Here is a 19,120-nt window from a genome sequence, read left to right as displayed (position 1 = left end):
TTTGGTACTTTGGTGTTTAAACTTTAGCATTCCTACTTTCTCTAGTGTGTTTTAGTGTCTAAAATGCACTAAATCGCGACGACTTGTTAAACTGGCGAGTTCTCCGGATACCCACCCCAGCACCACCAGTAAGCTCTGCTTTCCGTAAGGGTTCAGTTTATTCTACTAGCCTTCTACTATATATGGGGGGGGGGGGTCGTATACACAGTATACGATACACAATACACACATGTACAGATAGCTTGCTCAGCTCTCACCCTTTGGACGAAATACGCTTATAAACGTATTTGGCAAGATAAGAATTAAACACTGAGACAAAGTCGAGGTGTCTAATCATCCTGGAGGGCATTATTTCTAAACTACTGCCGTCTTACTTATTCCATATTCCATAATCCAAAATGAGTCTATTGTGCGTTTGTTTACATGGCTGTCATGTTGGAAACAGAATAAAATCCACAGCCAGGTGCTCTGGGGCTTTGATTAGACAACGGTCTGTATTAGACAACGGTCTGTATTATCAAGAAATAACACACTGCTGAATTCAGCGATTGATCTCCCTGCTCTTAAATGGTTGTCTGCTAACGTGCTGAGCAGAGCTGAGTAATGTACTGAACTGAACGCCAAGATCAAATATAATATTAACACTTTTTTTTTTTAATAAAATGTTCTCAAGCTATTTGTGAGTTATCAGACTAAACTACTACTTGTTCAGTCATGTTTCTGACTGAACGACGAGTAAATATTTGTTTTAATTAAAAATAAATTTCGGATTCTTATCACAGACGGTATGGTATTCAGGTGACTGCCAAGTCAGAAAGTCCCAGCTGCCGTCGCCCACTGCATGACTGTGTATCTGCCTGCATGGCTGTCTGTCTTTCTTTCTGTCTTGTGTCAGGGCTTATAGGCCGTTAGTAGTTAGGAAAGCAAAGGTTCTAAAGCTTGTAATTACAGAGTTATCTCTTAAGGCTTTGTCTTCACATCACCACAGCCGATCGCTGCCCCGGATGGTTGAGATTCTCAGCTAAGACGGGGATTATTGACCCGTGTCAACTTTTCTCTGCTCCAGCTTTACAGCAGCCTCTTTGCAATTAAGTGCACAGTGACTGAAGCTAGAGTAAATTGACGGAAACACACAATAGTGTGTTTCTTAGCAGTGCTTACACAGAAAACATGTTGTGTTCTGCATCGCCTTTTATGCACTGTACATGTGTGAGATATCAGTTGCTCTGGTATTATTCCAGTATAAGTGGAGATCATCATGTACCACTACTGTAAGATTACTATTCCTTACTGTATATATATTTAACCAGTTGAATAACTTTTTTCTGATTAGGCCTAGTCATTCAGCGAACATGCCTATTATGAAACCCCCCCCCCCCCCAAAGAAAAAGCAACAAAATAAGACTATCTTCAATATCACTATTATTATTCATAATTATGGCCCACTCAGTCTAAACTTGGTGCACTGTCCATCTAATTAAAGTGTGTTTTCTCTTTGATCGTTATCTAGTCCACACACACACACACACACACACACACACACACACACACACACACACACACCTTTTTTTCCCCTTTTTAATAGCCAACATTCCATAGTAGAAGGCCTACATGCCAGTGAGTCTACGGCACAATGGCTTTACATTCCAGGCCGTACAGAGTACACTCGTGAGCCCTCTCATTCCACATAACGTTTCCTTTTGTGTCAGAGGGTAGTGTTTTAGTGCCAGTAGCTGTTATGCACCAGCACCACCACCACCCCAGCACCACCGGCAAGCTCTCCGTAGACGTCTATTCCACTAGACTTCTACTATTCCATAGTAGAAGGCCCACTCAAGGCATGTCAGTGAGTCTACGGGCACAATGGCTTGCATTCCAGGCTGCAGAGTACACTCGCAGACCCTCTCATTCCTCATAACATTTCCTTTGTGTCAGGGTAGTGTTTTAGTGCCAGAGACAAGACAAGGCCGGCCAAGAGAGGAGTTAGGCCTGTCCTTCGGCCTCCGATGTCTCCACATAACAGACCAAACTCAAACTGACAGGCAAACACCCAACTGTCAGACCTCTAAGAACACACTATTGTTCAACTATAAACTGCTATGATGCACCTTTCAGCACTATCTAGGAGAGAGGGTGCTGCAGAGCAAGCACGACCCCCCCCCCCCACACACACACACACACACACACACACACACACACACACACCACAAAAGGTATGGTGTCCTGTGCTGTCTATGCAGAATGTTGTACTGTACACAGCTACACACACAAGTACTGACATACAGAGTATATAGCATATACTGTGCAGTAGGCCACATGCAATGTTAAGATAAGTCAGTACACACGTGCATGCCGTGCACACATGCGCACACACACAGATATGCACACACACACACACACACACACACACACACACACACACACACACACACACACACACACACACACACACACACACACACACACACACTTTACCAGCTACAGCAACTATGCAGCATGCTCAGTCTAGATATGCATTTTGGTTTAATGAAACGTATAATGAGGTGAAAGGTACAAGAAAGCCCACTCTCTGTATGTAAATGCCTTGGCCCCCATACTGTTTGTGGAAATGGGAACTTTCACACCATCCCTCTCCATTAAACCACCATTGTGACAAGAGGAAAAAATAGAGCGTGCGAGAAGAACGGATATGTACAGTACATGCAGATGCACGTTTGCCACAATTTGCATTCCTCATTTCATCAGAACCCCTCATTAACTTCAAACTGTGATGTAATGGCTTCTGACAACACACATTAACAGTAGATGGAGGGACCCAGCAAGCAATAACAATCATCATACCTCAACTCTCTACGCACTGACAGGGATGAGAAGCGCAATGCAGAGGCCGTGCTCTCTGACTTTATCTGGAGACATTTTGCTGATCTTGTCTTGGCTCAGCATATTGTTATTTTGAACACTGGCTTATTTTTTATTTTATTTTTTATAGTGCAGGGATTCTCACTACAGTTGGACTCATATTACAGACTGAAATCCATCTAATCCCAACCTTTCAGAGATGGAAATTATGCATTTACATGATACTGACATTTACAATAGCCCCGCCGCGGTTGTAAAAGGTTGAATTTCTCAATGTGACAGGAATCAATTTGTTCTTGTGAGTCGGTTAATGGGAATGTATGGGCTGGCTGCATGGCTGGTCTATACAGCCAGATAATCATTTAGGTTAGTACGGATTTGTCTTCATTAAAGAACTTTTTAATGGGAATTTGCAAAGACGACAGAATAGCAGTCCATGATGCCTTGGTGTGGCGCAGTGGTTTTCGAACTGTTTGTGGCCAAGTTAAGCGCAACAACCGGCATGTCAAAATCTCAACGCACACACTAGCCTCCAACACATTTTATCACTCTATTTTTATGTACCAATTAAAAGTACTTCGCAGTACACATTATCACATGGCAGGACCATGATGTCAGTGTCATGGACATGGCAGTGGCATCAAGGATCTCCATATACAGTATAGGAACAAATCTGAGTTAGTGCAGGTGGTCCATTAACCTGGCGTGGCCAGACTCATAGCGGGGATTCACTGACGCTTCCTCCCCGCATACGAGTCTGGAGTCGGGCTCATTGGCAGAGAGTACCGGTATGCAAAAGCGGGAGAAATCAGAAAATGACCGGGGCCAATCAGTGACTGCGTTTCAATGGCTGTCTGTACAACAGTGAAAAGCAGCCTCTGATTGGTTCATGTGTGCGTATATGGTGACGTAACATTCATGCTGCAGTACTTTCAAAACACCAATGGCTGGCCCAGGCCGTAGCGTAACGGTCTGGGCACCGGACTGGTAATCCAGTCGCAGTGTGCCGCGGGTTCGACTCCCGGACCCGACACGGCCTTTACTGCATGTCATCCCCCCATCTCTCTCCCGTTTCCTGTCAGCCTACTGTCTGTCCCTTCAAAAATCAATAAAAGGCGTAGGCCGCAAAAAAAATATCTTTAAAACACCAATGGCTGCCCTCAACGCAACAAGTTTACACAGAAATGATAAGAACAGCAGTTATTTTAGATATAGACTGACATATATCCGACATTTCTCACTCACGGATAAAGTACAAACTATAACAGAACTTGTTGTTTTTAGCACGGTATGAGTGTTAGGATCTGTCTCTCCACAGACCTTGCCAGACCTGGCAACCTCTCCACAGACCTTGTCAGACCTGGCAACTCCCACTTCCCCTTCCACTCTGCAGTCACATTCACTCACCTGTCTCCAACTCCCTCGTCATTCCACCTGTGAATAATTCGTCAATCAACCCTCCCCCTATAAGACTGGACTCATTGCAAACTTCAGTGTCAGTTCATAGTTTGTTGTTGCCGATGCATGTTTCTCTCCTCTGTTGACTTTTTGTCATTCCGCCATTCCTGATTCCTGTGTTCTACTGAAGTAAGATATTTTCCTGGTTTTTCCTGCGTTCAACTGCAGTGTAAGATTTTTGTTTCCTATTTTTGATTAAATCCTTAAACGGCTATACTTGTCTGTGGTTACTCTGCATAATTGGGTTCAACTCTCTGCATCATAACAATGAGGAGCAGACTAGCGCACTGTGTGGTGACGTTAGCTTTGTGTTACGTTGATTGGCTAGATGGATGTGTCTGTCAAGGCAACTACTAACGGCCACTTTTCATCCTGCCTATGGGCCCGACTCCAGACTCATATACAGGGAGGAACAGGTGTCCTGTTTGGTCCATGGGAAATAGTTGAAGCATTTAAATGTGGCCGTTATCCAGCACAAAATAATAATGATGGTGTTGTGGTTCTTGCCAAATGATATGCCTGCTCTTTACTGGTGATAAAATAAAATGCTTTGAAAACTAGATTTGAATCATCTTAACTCATGGCATGGTGCATTAAACTCCACCACTATCATTGTGTCAGGTGGATATATGATGGACCCACCCGAACACAATAGTGGTGGTCCCGATGTTTCTCTTAGACGCTTTGCACACGAGAACGGCTCGGGCCGTTTAGAATAGACATGTATGTTGATGTAGCCTATATTGTAAAATATGCATTTCACACAACATGACATGAAAGACAGTGGAGATGGTGTCTTGAAATGCAGCAGAGATCGACGGTATAGTTGAAGGTGAATCAATGGCTTTTGTTGAGTCAGAGAAGATATTATAAATGTAATGCTTCCATAGTGAAAATCTGTAGACTTATATCTCATGGCCCACGTTTATTATTATTACGTTCATTTTACATCTGTGTGGATGCAAACCAACAAAAAATAATTTATATCTGTTCTCCGAAACAATCTCCCTCTATCTCTAAGATCCATCTCATCATTTAGTAGTTTCAGGACTTCCTTATATTCACGTCTAGACTCAACTTGTCTATGCTTCTAACCTGATGGTAACCAATAATGACACTGATGTATTTGCACTGTGACCTTATCTCCATTGTGCTGATGTTGTGGTGGTTGGTGGGGTAGGTGGAAGAGGGTGAGCAAGCTATTCGTGTATATATGTATTTATTTACTTTATTTATTTTGTATTTTGTCTGTTTATGGGTCCCTCTTGAAAATGAGATGTTGCATCTCAAGGGGCTGTGCCTTCAATAAAAATCTAAAATCTAAAAATAGCTCATCTACAAGCTCACGGGCTGCAGATAGGCTATTTATAGACATTATGTGCAAATATAAAATAGCCGTGATACTTATGTAAGTGGTTATGGTGAAATAAACCATTAGCACTTCAGGAACAAATGTATAAAACAATATTAAAGGCTTCCCTTTACACTACCGGTCAAACAACACCATTCCTTCACATGCAATATACACATTAATAAATAACCATTAAGCAATTAATACCAGTGAGCTGGCTCGTCATAAACCTGCATCATTTAAAGTAAAAAATAACGTATCATGTTGCTGTAAAAAAAGCTGGCTGATCATGGACGCAGCCATCAGTTGTTTTGGAGGTGGAAAGCCTGGCGACGTGAGGTTAGTTTGGAGGGGGCGAGGGGACTATGGTGTCACCGTTTCAGCAAATAGGCGGCATTCGTTGTACACACGGAGATGACAAAGTAGCGCCCCCCGAAGTTTGTCACACTGGGAGCCGGTTTAAAAAAGAGCCGGTTCCCCAAAACGTGGCAGAAAGGGCAGATCAGCTAAGTACTTGTGCGGGTAACGCAAAATACGTCCTCGTCTGAACAACACCTTAGTCAGGATGGTGGTCAAAATTGAAAACCCCTGATCTAGCTTAAGTAAGGTCTTGTGTTACCGACCTTCTGTCGAATCTCTTCTTCCATCTTGACTGGAGAACCTAGCTCAGCAACCTGGCGGACTCCTTCGCTGGCATAACCACCGTATTCCCACAGGACGTAGCTTCTGGAATGTGACCCTCCAATCAGAGCGGACCAGTGGTTAGCTCGTCCTATAGGACACAAGGAAGGACAACAGGCCTGTGTATAACTTAGAATGCAGAGAATCTTCTCAGTATGCTCCCTGCAAACACCACTTACTGTTTCTCTATCTTCTGTTATACATAGTCACACACACACACACACACACACACAATGAACTCACTGGGGTAATCTCTAGGATGAACTTTCTCAGACCAGTTGCCAAAGAAGGTGAGCCTGTACTTTGCGGTTCCACAGGCACAGCAATCCAGAGGACTCTCTGTGGCCGCGCCGAACACAGGCTCTATAGAGAGACAAGACAACACATGGCAGTACACATGAACACACAATACTTATAGCCACTGGAGCCTACTGGACATTTCCTACATATTGACGTTGTTGTCAGCCACTGTCCGACGTCGCGTTTGGCACGTTGTCCTACTACTACCGGGAACCCTAACCTTAAAGGTATATTCAGTGATTTCACTTATTTTTTTGTTTTGTTGTGATAATCCTCTCTATTATAGAGTGTGCTGACCATATAAGGAGTTCCTCCCTGTCCCCAGTTAACCCCTGGGGGTAAAAAAAACGTAGGTTTCGTTGTTGACTCTCTATCCTGATTGGACGAAAGGCTGGGTCCCACAGCCAAAAACGAAACCTAAGGTTTTTTGAGTGAAATCACTGAATATACCTTTAACCCTAAGCTCAGTCTAAAGCCCGAACCACACCAAAGGGTCGGGTCGGAAACAAAACGTTTTTTAAGGTCAACCACACCAATGCAACTCCTTGCAACTCAAAAAGTTGCATTGGTGTGGTTTACCTTAAAAAAACGTTTTGTCCCTGACCCGACCCTTTGGTGTGGTTTGGGCTTTAACCGGCCACCGTAAGTGAACAAAAGCGAAGTTGTCGTATAGCGCCGTTTCATGATGTTTTCGTTCCGGCAGCAGTAATTTCACTCGTGTGTCCTAGTCGCCTAGTACCTCCGTAATGAAGTGGTTGCACCACTTAAAAATGCATCGTTAAATTGATCTGAGAACAGAATGCCAAAAACCATGCGTAAATGAGATCAGATGGATTGGGTAAAGTTGGCCAGAACTCCAAAACGGGGTCAGCTTCGCTATAGCTTCCACAAAACCGCAAAACTATGTTGGATTGGTTGGAGAAGGTTCCTTTTTCTTTTAATGATTTGTACTTTATTTATTTTCTTCCATATGTATAAAACATTGACAAGAGACAACCAAAGAAATACACAAAAAACAATACAATACAACAATACAATACTACAGATGCACAAAAAAACAAAAAACAAAACATAAACACATAACTAAATAAAACAAAACAAAACAATACAATACTACAGATGCACAGAAATATCCCGCAGTCCACCCCAGCCCCAAATCCAGACATTTCTTCAATATATTTGTCCAACGTTGCAGCCCGTTCAGAGCTCACTCAGAGCTAGAAACTACTCAGAGTCCTGATAAATGCATATGGTAAAAGCCCCATTTTGAGTCATAGTCGTCCAGTCTATTGAGCAGCCTGTATGACAGGATCCCCCAGAATGAACAGACTGGGTGAAAAAGCAATGTGTAGGCCCGCTATTCTCTCCAGTCTTTCATGTATAGCGGGTCCAATATTCCTGAATTTTGGAACAGCCCCAAAGCATTGTGTACAAGTGTACCGTCTCTATCCTGACACCTCCAGCATTCAGGACCATCATCAGTCAAGCCGACCCTAAACAGTCTCAATGGTGTCCAATATATTCTATTTATAATTTTGAATTGAATCAACCTTGTAACGTAGTTCTCTTGACATTTTCCTTCCATTCCTAAGAATTCTAGCCCAGTCACCATCTGATATTGTAATCCCTAAATCCCTTTCCCATGGCAACATGGGTGTGGATTTACACTGGTCAGATGCATCTAGTAACATGGCATAGTATGTAGAAGCCTCATGTCCCAATCCGAACATTAAAAAAATACTCTCCACTGTGTCAATTTTAGGGGGGGGGTGATGTGAGAGAACCAAAGGTTTTCTCCAATAGGTGTCTCAGTTGTAAGTACTGCCAGAAGTGATTATGTGGTAGGCCAAATTCTGTTTTTAATTCTTCAAATGATTTCAAATTGTTTTCTTGGTATAGGTCTCCCAACATCTTTACACCCCGTCGATAGCACGGGTCCCAGAGGAAGGGCTTTTTTACCTATACAAAGTTTGGGATTTTGCCAGATGCCAGCTGACCAATGGAGATGGGGATTGAACTTACGACGAGCTTTTTCGAGCTATTTCCCCCCAGACCCAGTGAATGTGAGACATAATCGGGTGTGATTTGCTAATTGAGTCCAGTTTAGTTGTGAGACATTCAATAGGCGTCAGGAGCACAAAGTGCGCTCTCAAGACTAAACCACGGCGGGGCCCTATCCGGTGGAAGGGACCATTGTACCATATATGCCTCATGGTGAACGGCATAGTGGTAGAGCAAGAGATTGGGTATACCCAGACCCCCTTTATCCACCGGCTTCTGCAGTTTTTTTTTAAGCTCATTCTTGGACGTTTGCTGTTCCATAAGAAGTTGGAGAAGGTCCCTTGAAATAAAAGGGTCCCTCAAGGTACAGTGTGCTTGAAAACCGGCGGTGCAAGAACATTGCAATGCCTCAGTGATTGTGAGCAATCAGTGTGGGTAGCTGGAAGTGTTCTGCTGCCACTCTTTTGTGTTTATTCGAGGAGCATGCACATCTCCAATGCTGACGTGGTGTTTCCCTCCGCTATAAAATCACAGGGAACATGAAAGCATTACTGCCGCACCATGCGGTAGGTTCATTGTGGCGTTTTAAATTCCACAGAGCACGCAAAAGAGATCTATATAGCCCTCGCTGCGTTTTGTTGTCGACTATGTAATTCTTTCTTTGTTGCTTTGAGACATTTGACACTTCCTTTTGAAAACCTATATGTGAAATGGCATTAAAGAAAGGGATGACAGGGGGATAATGGACAGATGACAAGCAGACAAAGCATAACACCGAGGATAGGCGACGACGGCAGGTGGATGACGGACGGCTGTCATTACCTTTCTCACACAGTGGAATGGTGAGGGAGCCCTCATCCTGGAAATAGATAATTCTCTTCTGGACAATACTGGCCCTGGAGACATGGACAGACAGACAGCATGAGAAACGAATACAGGAGAGGGGTCGAGGAGGGGATGAATTAAAGGACTAATACCATAGTTGTTGTTTCACCCCCCCCCCCCCCACTCCCCCCCATTCCAGAAGCATGTTTTTTTTCACAGACTGCCAAAGGTAATGGGTTCCTTGGGGTATCCTAATGGAGTTGGAGTGCACATCTTTTTTTCACAGATGCCGTGTGAACGTGTGGTATTCTCTGCCCCCTCGTGACACGCCATCACGCAGCTGGGACATAAAACGTAGCCGATGTCCGTGCAGACAGAGATAGGGCACGGAGTGAGGGGAATGTATAGGCATTACCTCCTAGGAGGTAGGTGTTATATGTGTGGCATATACGGTAACATCTTTTCACATCAGACTCCAAATAGAACTAAATGCGTTTTAGTTCCATTTGGAGTCTGATGTGAAAAATGCCTTTTTGAGTCTCAACACGGCTGTTCTTCACATAGAAACTGGTTAAAGTGGATTTCATTCCGTGTCTTCCAGGGTCAAATAAAATTCCTGTAGTAAAATTACAACTCCGTAAAGAGGGAGTGAATGTAGGATCCTCCTCAGTGACTCTGAATGATGCACAGCAGCAGTGGTGGAAAGTAAATAAGTACATTTAATTATTATTATTATTCAAGTACTGTACTTAAGTACAATTTTGAGGCATGTGTAATTTACTTGAGTTACAATTTCCAATACTTTTACTTCTACTCCACTACATCCCAGAGAGGATGAAGGGGTATATCACCTTGTTAACCGTTGTGTCTTGTATTGGCCATATGAATCTTTAACAGTCTCCAAGTGGCACAGTGACAGTGTACACAATATTTTGACTGCTTGGCTATGAGATTGAAGAACACAACTGATGTATACATTATATATGTCCTGGAAATACAGATATCTGTCTGTGTGGGTCACATCATTCTTATTTTTTCTAGTGATCCACCTACACGCGTGTGTGCGTGCGTTTGTGTGTGTGTGTGTGTGTGTGCTTGCATGCGTGCGTGCGTGCGTGCGTGCGTGTGTGTGTGTGTGTGTGCTTGCATGCGTGCGTGCGTGTCCAGTGCTGTCAGTAGGCCAAGGAAGTACCTACTGTAAGTTGGGAGAAAAGCATGAAAAAAGAAGAGAAAAAGAAGAAAAAACTGAACTATCTTACTAGGAGAAAGTAATGCTTAATTTATGCAACGCATTATTTGTTTGTAGATCTGTTTTTTTGGCAAGTGACACCATATGTGCGATGGATTATAAATTAAGCCGGCTGCTCAAATGAAATGAGGCTTCCAAAAATGAAAGAAGTCCTGGAAATGTACTGTCAAAGAGCATATCAAAGTGACTAGCTGTTCCTGTCACAATGGGAATAGAATAAGTGCTGAGCCTGTGGTAGAAATGTTTTGTAGAGATTCCAGCAAATACCTACAGTACAGTAATGTTCAAATCCAGTCTACAGGATTCATGCAAATCCACAGAATTATGTGAAAACTGATAAATTAACTCTTTGCTTATTTGATGGTTTTGTTGAATACTTCGAGTTCTCAATGTTCAATCAAGACATATTACTGTATATGGTCTGCTACTTATAACAAACCATTGTCCTCCTGTCTCAGAAGCTTGTAAGGAAGCTTCTAGGCCAATAGTCATTGTTGAATGAATTATATAATTCATTTGTACAGTAGCCGTGTAATAATCATAATAATGTACTGTGTGGACATTATTGGAAAATAAATCCTTCAGGGTAAAGCAGGACCTCTGCTCCTTCTCGCATGTCTTGCTTCACCTAGGGATTCATTATTCTTAATAATGAGTCTCACATTACACATTGTCCCAAACTAATTAAGCTCAGAGATATAAGGTAATGAAATAAAGTGTAAAAAAAAAAAAAAAAAAAAAAAAAAACCTGTTCAGGTGAAACAAAAGAAAATCTTTTGAGTTACTATGTTTCAGTTATGTTTTCTCACTTTAGATGGTCAGTATTTGAAAATGAAATCAATAAAATGCAACAGAGATGAAAAAGCAACTCGAACTGTGGATTAAAAGAGTGCCGTTATAACTAAGACGCAATTGACAAAGAGCACACAGAGGCTGACAGGTAAACCAACATGATGGTTGCCGGATCCGGAGAGGTTGGGAAGGAATTAAAGTATAAAGAGATGGATAGATCTGAGGCACAACAACACTGAGATTGGACTCTGTGGGCTCCATTAAGCAGTTCAAATAATATTACTAATCATATTACAGTTTTATGAGCTGGGGGAGTGTGGTATGTCATATTGCAATTTTGGGCATGTTAAGAAGCGCTTTCGACACCCCGTGGATTGCGCAAAACGGCATTGAATTAGTCATGGGTGTGTTTAAGGAGTGTTTGAGACGTACCCAATCAACATGTCCGTACTATTCTCTTTACCAGTCAGCTGATGTCACATACGGAATGCGCACTTTGGGGATCGTGGTATTACATTTCTTCAGGCTGGCACCATAGAAGACATGACATGACTTTGTCACATTTCGGTTAATTATCCTATTGCACTGCATGCTGTCACCTTTATGCCTCAAAATAATTTGTTTCTATTAAAACACCAGTAAAATAACGTTTATTATATTTTATTTCATTCAAGTCATGATGAAGGAATGAGTTGAATGCTGCTGCTTAATGCTGTGCCTGTGGCCCCGATGGTATATGGTCTTCGCTCTTAGCATTTTATTGAAGAACACTTGAATCGGGTGTGATACAGCATATGAAAGCAAACTTCCCACGGATTATGGAGATGTTTTTATTTATTTTTAAGGTTGAGAAATGAAAGAATTATGGCCGTTTCTAATCTCAACATTTTACAAAAAAAAGACGCAAAAAGAGTCTCATAGAAACAAGTAAATAGGTCTATAAAAATAAGCGCATATAACAGGGGTCTGTAACCTATTTTAAATGAAGTGCCATGTTTTTATTTTCTAGATAGTGAGTCTGCCATATCCAGATTAATTTTAATGACACCACATTAAAATAAAAAAACATATTTTGATTGTCCACAAATATAAAGTTCTTCCTTCTTTTTAAATATGTTCTTGCACATTGTTATAATGATCATTATATATATCCCCCTGCAGTCAGAGTTCATAGTTTTAATGAATGAATGTGATGCATTGTGAGCTGGTATAGATCTGCTAGTTTCAAAAGTAATCTTGGAAAAAAGTAATTTAATTTTTGGATTAGCCGTCCTTAGTTGGGCAAATGCATTCATCTGGGGATCCTTGACATGGGAATGTGCTGTGTGAGGATCACTGGTTTAAACAACATTAGGAGAAAAGCCCAAATAACCACTTTAGAAACAAGAAAAGCAACCACAACTAGTACAACTAGTCAACTACCAATATTTACAAGCAACTTTACAGAAAAAGAAGCCGCTTACAATAAACAGACATGGCAACACTCCAGCAGCCTCCCAGAGCCGCTCAAGTGTAAAATCAAACGGTGCTTTTTGCGTTTATGAGGTGGTCAGACCCACGTCTAATCGTTATGCGCTGAGTGTTTTTAGGTCAAGGGGCTTAATAGCAAATTGCGCAAAGCGAAAAAAATTAACATATGGACACTCCCACAATGCTAAAATATTCAGGAACCCCGTATGCCATATGTGTGTGCGTTCAACACGGGCCGATATGCCTTTCATAATACGATTGTGCGCAGAGCGAGGGCAATTTATGTATTACCCCATTGTAAAACGTATCTTCAAAATGGCACTCTGTGTGTGTGTGTGTGTGTGTGTGTGTGTGTGTGTGTGTGTGTGTGTGTGTGTGTGTGTGTGTGTGTGTGTGTGTGTGTGCGTGCGTGTGTGCATGCACATGCATGTGTGTGTGTGTGTGTGTGTGTGTGTGTGTGTGTCGCTCTGGGGAAACATTCCTAGACCTAAACAGAGGCTTTTCCGGAGATCAAAGATCAGATTTGGCCTGAGCTCATCAGACCTAACACAGAATGTATTACGCACACACAACGTGCACAATAACTGTCAATCACCTGCGTATGCACACAAGTACATTTGGGGATGATGTTGGATAGAGGCACATCATGTACACACAAGAGTTCTGTTCAGATCAAGATTTCTGTTCAAAATAAAGCAAATGTGTTTTTAATGAAGTGATCATCACATTTTTGTCTTTCAAAGAAAACTTGGTCTTTCACTTACTGATGTTTGTACAAATGTACGATACGAACATTCATTTGGGGTATGTTGAATTTTTTATGGTTTGCATGTGCCAGCATGATGGTAACATGAAACACACACACACAACTAAATGCCATTACCTTCAGCTGTGTTTATGGTTTATCCAGTCAAAATGTCTGCTCTGAAAAAGGTCCATTTACAACCTGAAGGATTCCTGCGATAAAACCATCATGTTAAATATATAAATAACCCAAAATGTCAAAGTAACTGGAGTCAGACTTGACGTGTCTGGGACTAAGCTGATAAACGCTGTATGCTTTACGATGCGAGAGACAAGTCTGTCTGTTAAAGAGTGCAGGCGAGGAAGTGAGAACAACAGGGATAGAGGCAGTTGACCTGAGAGACAGAGAGAATGAGAGTGATGGATCGAGGGAGCTCGAGAGGGAGAGAAAACGAGAGTGAGGGATTGAGGTAGAGACCGAACACGAGTCCAAGAGAGAAGAAGAGGTTAGAGACGTACTGCTCACGAACATGACAGCAATATGAGCCGAATTTGCATAGCAGATGTTCACCCGTGCGAGTCTAGATTTATTTGAAAAACAAACTGCGGGATATGGCTGTATGCCATCTGCGAGACAGCCGCGTGGCAACCAAATATTATAAATAACAGCTGTCAGTATGTGTCGTCAAAGAGCGGAGGTATAAGGGAGAGTCAGGAAGAGTTACCGTGTCTAACGAACGATGAGGTTATTCCCCCCGAGGTGTGAAATGAGAAGAGAGGTGTGAGATAGACCGAGGAGGGAGATAGACCCATAGATATTTATTGTATACAGGGAAGAAGAAAGATAGAGTTTTCAGAAGGTCTTTCATGTTCACATCTTGTATTCAAGGCTATACAGCCTGCGCCTTGCAAGGTTTGTTTGTACCTAGTGCCATGGTGGCCTGAATTACACTTAGACATATATATTATATTAATAAAAGCAAGGCAATCGTAGCACAGCATCTATTTGCTGTTGGTGTTATGGTTGTACAATCATAAATCATTGTCATCGTGAATAAAAAATCAATTATTTACCAGTACCAGTGTCAGTATATAATTTAATCTGCTATGCGTGCGTGCGCTCTCTCTCTCTCTCTCTCTACATCTCTCTCTCTCTCTACATCTCTCCCTCTGGATTTTCTTTTTTAATTCCACAACAACCTGAGGCGTTCTTTGTAAGAACAACATTAAGAATTAATGTGTCCATCCATCATGCCATGGCCGTCAAGGTATTACGGGGCCAGGGGCTAAGCACACAAGTTCACTCTGTTCCACCGTTTTGTTTCCAATTCAAAGTTGAAAAGGGCCGGCGCTCCCCTGAGTACAGGTCTTCACCAGGTTGGGTGGCCACTGGCTCAGAGACAGTGGTGAACAGACAGAGAGATGGTGTAGCTAAAGAGTTTAAGTATCTCAGAGTTTTGTGAGGGGAGGACGGAGAAGGAGTTCGGCCCGGAAAATCGGAGCGGCAGGGGCCTTTTATGTTTGGTTGCGCTCTGAAAATAACAGATCTGCGCTGTGAACAAGGCCTGCCAAAATAAAATGTTGTCGACAAAATCACCTGTATATTAAGTCGATTTTTTTTTTAATGATATATAGATGACTAAAATACGACAAAAACTAAACGAAAACTGTCAAAATCAACACTATAAGACAGTGAACTTCCCTTCACTGGCGTATGTTTTTTCTTTTTTTTAAGATATTCTTTTGGCTTTTTCTGCCTTTATCCCATTCTGACCGGGCACCCATTTTGGTGTCAGCATCATGTTATGCTTTAGCTATTTAAAAATAGCAGATCTACAAGCTCATATCGCGCCACCGAGTGGCGCGATACGAGCTTGTAGGTCTGCTATTTTTTGAAAAATCGAAGAACGACTGACATTTTTTAGAATCTGATCTCAGGTCAGAATGGGTTCATCAGACCAGTGTGTGTCCGGCGGAAACCTCGTATGAATCTGATCTCAGGTCAGAAATGGGTTATTGATAGGATGAAAGTAGACTGACAGGAAATGGGGAGAAAGATGGGCGGCAAAGGCCGTCGGAATCGGGAGTCGAACCCGCGGCACGCCGTCAGGCTGGCTCAGCAGCCTAGGTGCCCAGACGGTTGAGCTAACCGTCCGGGCCCACTGGCGTATGTTTTAAAGGGGACATACGCCAGGTTACTGTGGCAACTTTCGAGAAAGGAATGAAATAAAACACACGCACACGCCTCATCAAATTAAGCAGTATAATCACACCTGCTCCAGTTCACTTCAATCCCCAAAATGCTCCACCATGTATGCGTCACTCTTTGTTTTAGTTCCAGTCCTTTAAACACAGTATACCAGAGGTTCTGGAGAAACAACTGGTATTAGTTGCCCACCACCACTAGATGGTGCTCTTGGCTCAGAGCGCCATGGTTTTCAGTCCGGCCCCTATTTGAGCGACGCCACCGGAATTGACGTACTTCCGAGGCACACAGCAGATACTTCCGTTTTCATCATAAGCGCTGAAACGGACCCGCAAGGTCGCAATGACTTTTTATTGACCTCCAAAAACATGGATGTTTTTGCGAACGCAGTGAGCACTAACTATAGAAGCTGGCCTAAAATGTCTGTCTGTGTGTGTGTGTGTGTGTGTCACGCTGTAACACCACCCTCCCGCCACCAGAGGGCACAGCTGTATCACACACAAACACACACAACGTTTTTTGGATCCCACAAGCCCAATGACGAGCGATGAGCAAAGTGTTGCCTGTCGCCGATGACGCCAAGAGCCGGTACACATCAGTTAATGTCTTGACTATAACCAATATAAAAAATAAAATAAAATGAGGAGAGAGATACACATTACATACATACTGACAAATAAAAAACATTTGAAATTAGACTCCAAATTGAGAAGAAATAAAAAAAAAGATGCCCACTTTAGTATGACACAACCGGTCCCAGTGGGCGGGGCTGTCCAGAACACCTGTATCCTGGTGCGCCTGCGGGGCGTGCTTTCTGTCACAGCAGGGGGGCAGTTGGTCATGAACTGGGTGTCATCTTCATCAATGATCTGGGGACAGAGAGAAGGAGGGACCGGTTCAATTCATTGATTATTATAGGCTCAAGAGTGCATTAAAAGCGGTCAAATTAACACAATCAAATGTTATGATCGATAGTGTCAAGTCAAGTTCATCAAAACGAGCATGGGAGTTACCCGCCGTGTCAGAATTCATTCAAATCTAGTTTCTGTTTGTACATGTGCATTGATTTGTTTTCTTTCTTTCTTTCTTTCTCTTTCTTTCTTTCTCTTTCTTTCTTTCTCTTTCTTTCTTTCTCTTTCTTTCTTTCTCTTTCTTTCTTTCTTGAAGAGGCTGGACACAGTCAATCTTAAAATAATTAGGAATGATATTAGGAAGGACATATTAAAATGGAAAAACAATTAAGAGGCAAGTTGGCAACTACCTAGAACTCATCTCGAAGAAATGAGTAGGCAGTTCTCCAGTATATGGCCTATTGTGGAGAGGAGGCAGACCCTTCTATCTTTCCCACAGTTTGCCTGGTCTCCTTTGGTGAAAACAGTAATGATCATGGCATCGCTGAACTCAGATTAAATGTCCTCCTCACCTCATGAATGTCTCAAACAAGGTCATGAATATGGTGAAAGAGCTCTATATAAATGGCATCCCTTCGGGCCCAGTGGATTTGTCATGGCTTAGTTTAAACCCCAGGGGGTCCAGGGGGGGAAATAAAAAACATCAGAGTTGGAACCTGAGACCAATTGGGTCTCCATTTACCCGCTGAGAGCTGTTCATGAGGTGGACAGCCACTGCCCCCGCCGGCGGGGGATTGGGGCGTAAGAGGCCATAATGTGCTCCATAGTGCGTTACTATGGGATTCATCTCAACAGTTGTGTTATGGGGTAATTGAATACGACATTTGTCCTTCAGTGGCCAGCAGAGGAATCCATCCACACTGACAATGTCTCCATACCATAGTCCCAGATTATTTGAAGCACAACAATAGAGCTACAGTATAAGGACAATTAAACATGTACGGCTTAGGTATAGTCACAAAAAGTAATTTGTTGACGTCATAGTAGTATTATTTACACTTCCTTACTAGGGATGGAGCTTGTTAATTTGTATTGATAATGAGCACCTTATCAATCCTACGTTTTGATCCGGGCTTTTATCGAGCCCACTACTGAGCGTTTTTTAATATTTAGTGGAAAGACATGAGACGACAAATTCTGACAGAACTGGTATCTTTCTTTTATTATTGGCCAGCTGTGATTGACTGTGAGTTTGTGGCTGACCACCATCTAAAATTAAATGACAAAAGTTACAAATATTTAATTCATTATTTTACTTTTAAGTACAAACATATTGGTACCCCATTTTTGGATATTACTCCTCCAGATTTGGTCCAAAAATCCCGCAAATCATTACACATTATCTTCTATCTCATGTGTTTAAGACAGATCTGTCCGATATTTCATATTCCATCCTAATTGGCTAACATTGGCTTTCAAAGTTTGCAGGACTGGGTGTGCATCCGTCCGTCCGTCCGTCCGTCCGTTCGTTACCAGCTAATCTCCGGCACCGTTAACCCGGTCGATGCCAAATTCTGCACACACACTCCCTGGATGCCAACGATGAACCTCTGCCAGAAATTTTCCAGAACAGTTATAGCGCCACCAAGAGGCCAACTTTGGAAAAACACATTTCTTTATATTACTCCTCCAGATTCTGTCCAAAAACGCCGCAAATCGTTACACACTACCTATATAGTCATGTGTTCAAGACGGATCTCTCCGATATTTCATATTCCATCCTAATTGGCTAACATTGGCTTTCAAAGTATGCAGGATTGGCCCGTTTTGAACAAAAAGCCTCAAATCATGAACGGAGTGTGCAATTTACGTGAAATCTTTCACAGACTTCCCTACTAGGCTGAGGAATATATCCCACCCTTTTCACATTGGCCTGTTATAGTGCCACCAACAGGTGGATCTTTCCAAAAATGCCTCAAATGCCTCCAAAAATGCCTCAAATCATCCAATTGCCATCCAAGGCGTAAGAAGAAATGTCACCCTTTTCACATTGGCCTATTATAGAGCCACCAGGAGGCCATAACCTGACCTGCCCTGGTGGAGACCGGTGCCCCGAGGGGCACTTTCTCTAGTTAGATTTCATTATTGATCGCCTCTCGTCTTGATAGTTTAAACATGACGTCATGGCCCGCTATGCTCGATAGCAGGCTCGAGGCATATTGATACTCAATAAATGTGTTAGCGGGTTTGTAATGGGGATCGGTTTCATTCCTTCCTGGTCCCACTGATTGTGTGAACAGAACGCAAGTCTGATCCCACAAGCATGATGCAGT

The 19,120-nt window shown here is 42.5% G+C and overlaps 1 protein-coding gene across 1 annotated transcript in view; it reads right to left on the bottom strand.

Annotated features, from left to right (window-relative positions):
• spon1b (spondin 1b) overlaps nt 1-19,120 on the bottom strand; it is a 105,000-nt gene that overhangs the window by 55,536 nt on the left and 30,344 nt on the right. Inside the window, exons 3-6 of the mRNA XM_083763933.1 lie at nt 16,672-16,805; nt 9,473-9,546; nt 6,593-6,712; nt 6,292-6,440 (exon numbers count right to left, since the gene is read on the bottom strand). Of these exons, the coding sequence (XP_083620059.1) occupies nt 6,292-6,440; nt 6,593-6,712; nt 9,473-9,546; nt 16,672-16,805 (477 nt within the window). The remainder of the gene's footprint in view (nt 1-6,291; nt 6,441-6,592; nt 6,713-9,472; nt 9,547-16,671; nt 16,806-19,120) is intronic.

The sequence above is a fragment of the Protomyctophum parallelum genome, assembly GCF_964188405.1.
Source record: "Protomyctophum parallelum genome assembly, chromosome: 4".
Lineage (NCBI taxonomy): Eukaryota > Metazoa > Chordata > Actinopteri > Myctophiformes > Myctophidae > Protomyctophum > Protomyctophum parallelum.
The sequence above is the reverse complement of the archived record's forward strand: the minus strand, read 5'-3'. Positions and strand labels throughout refer to the sequence as shown.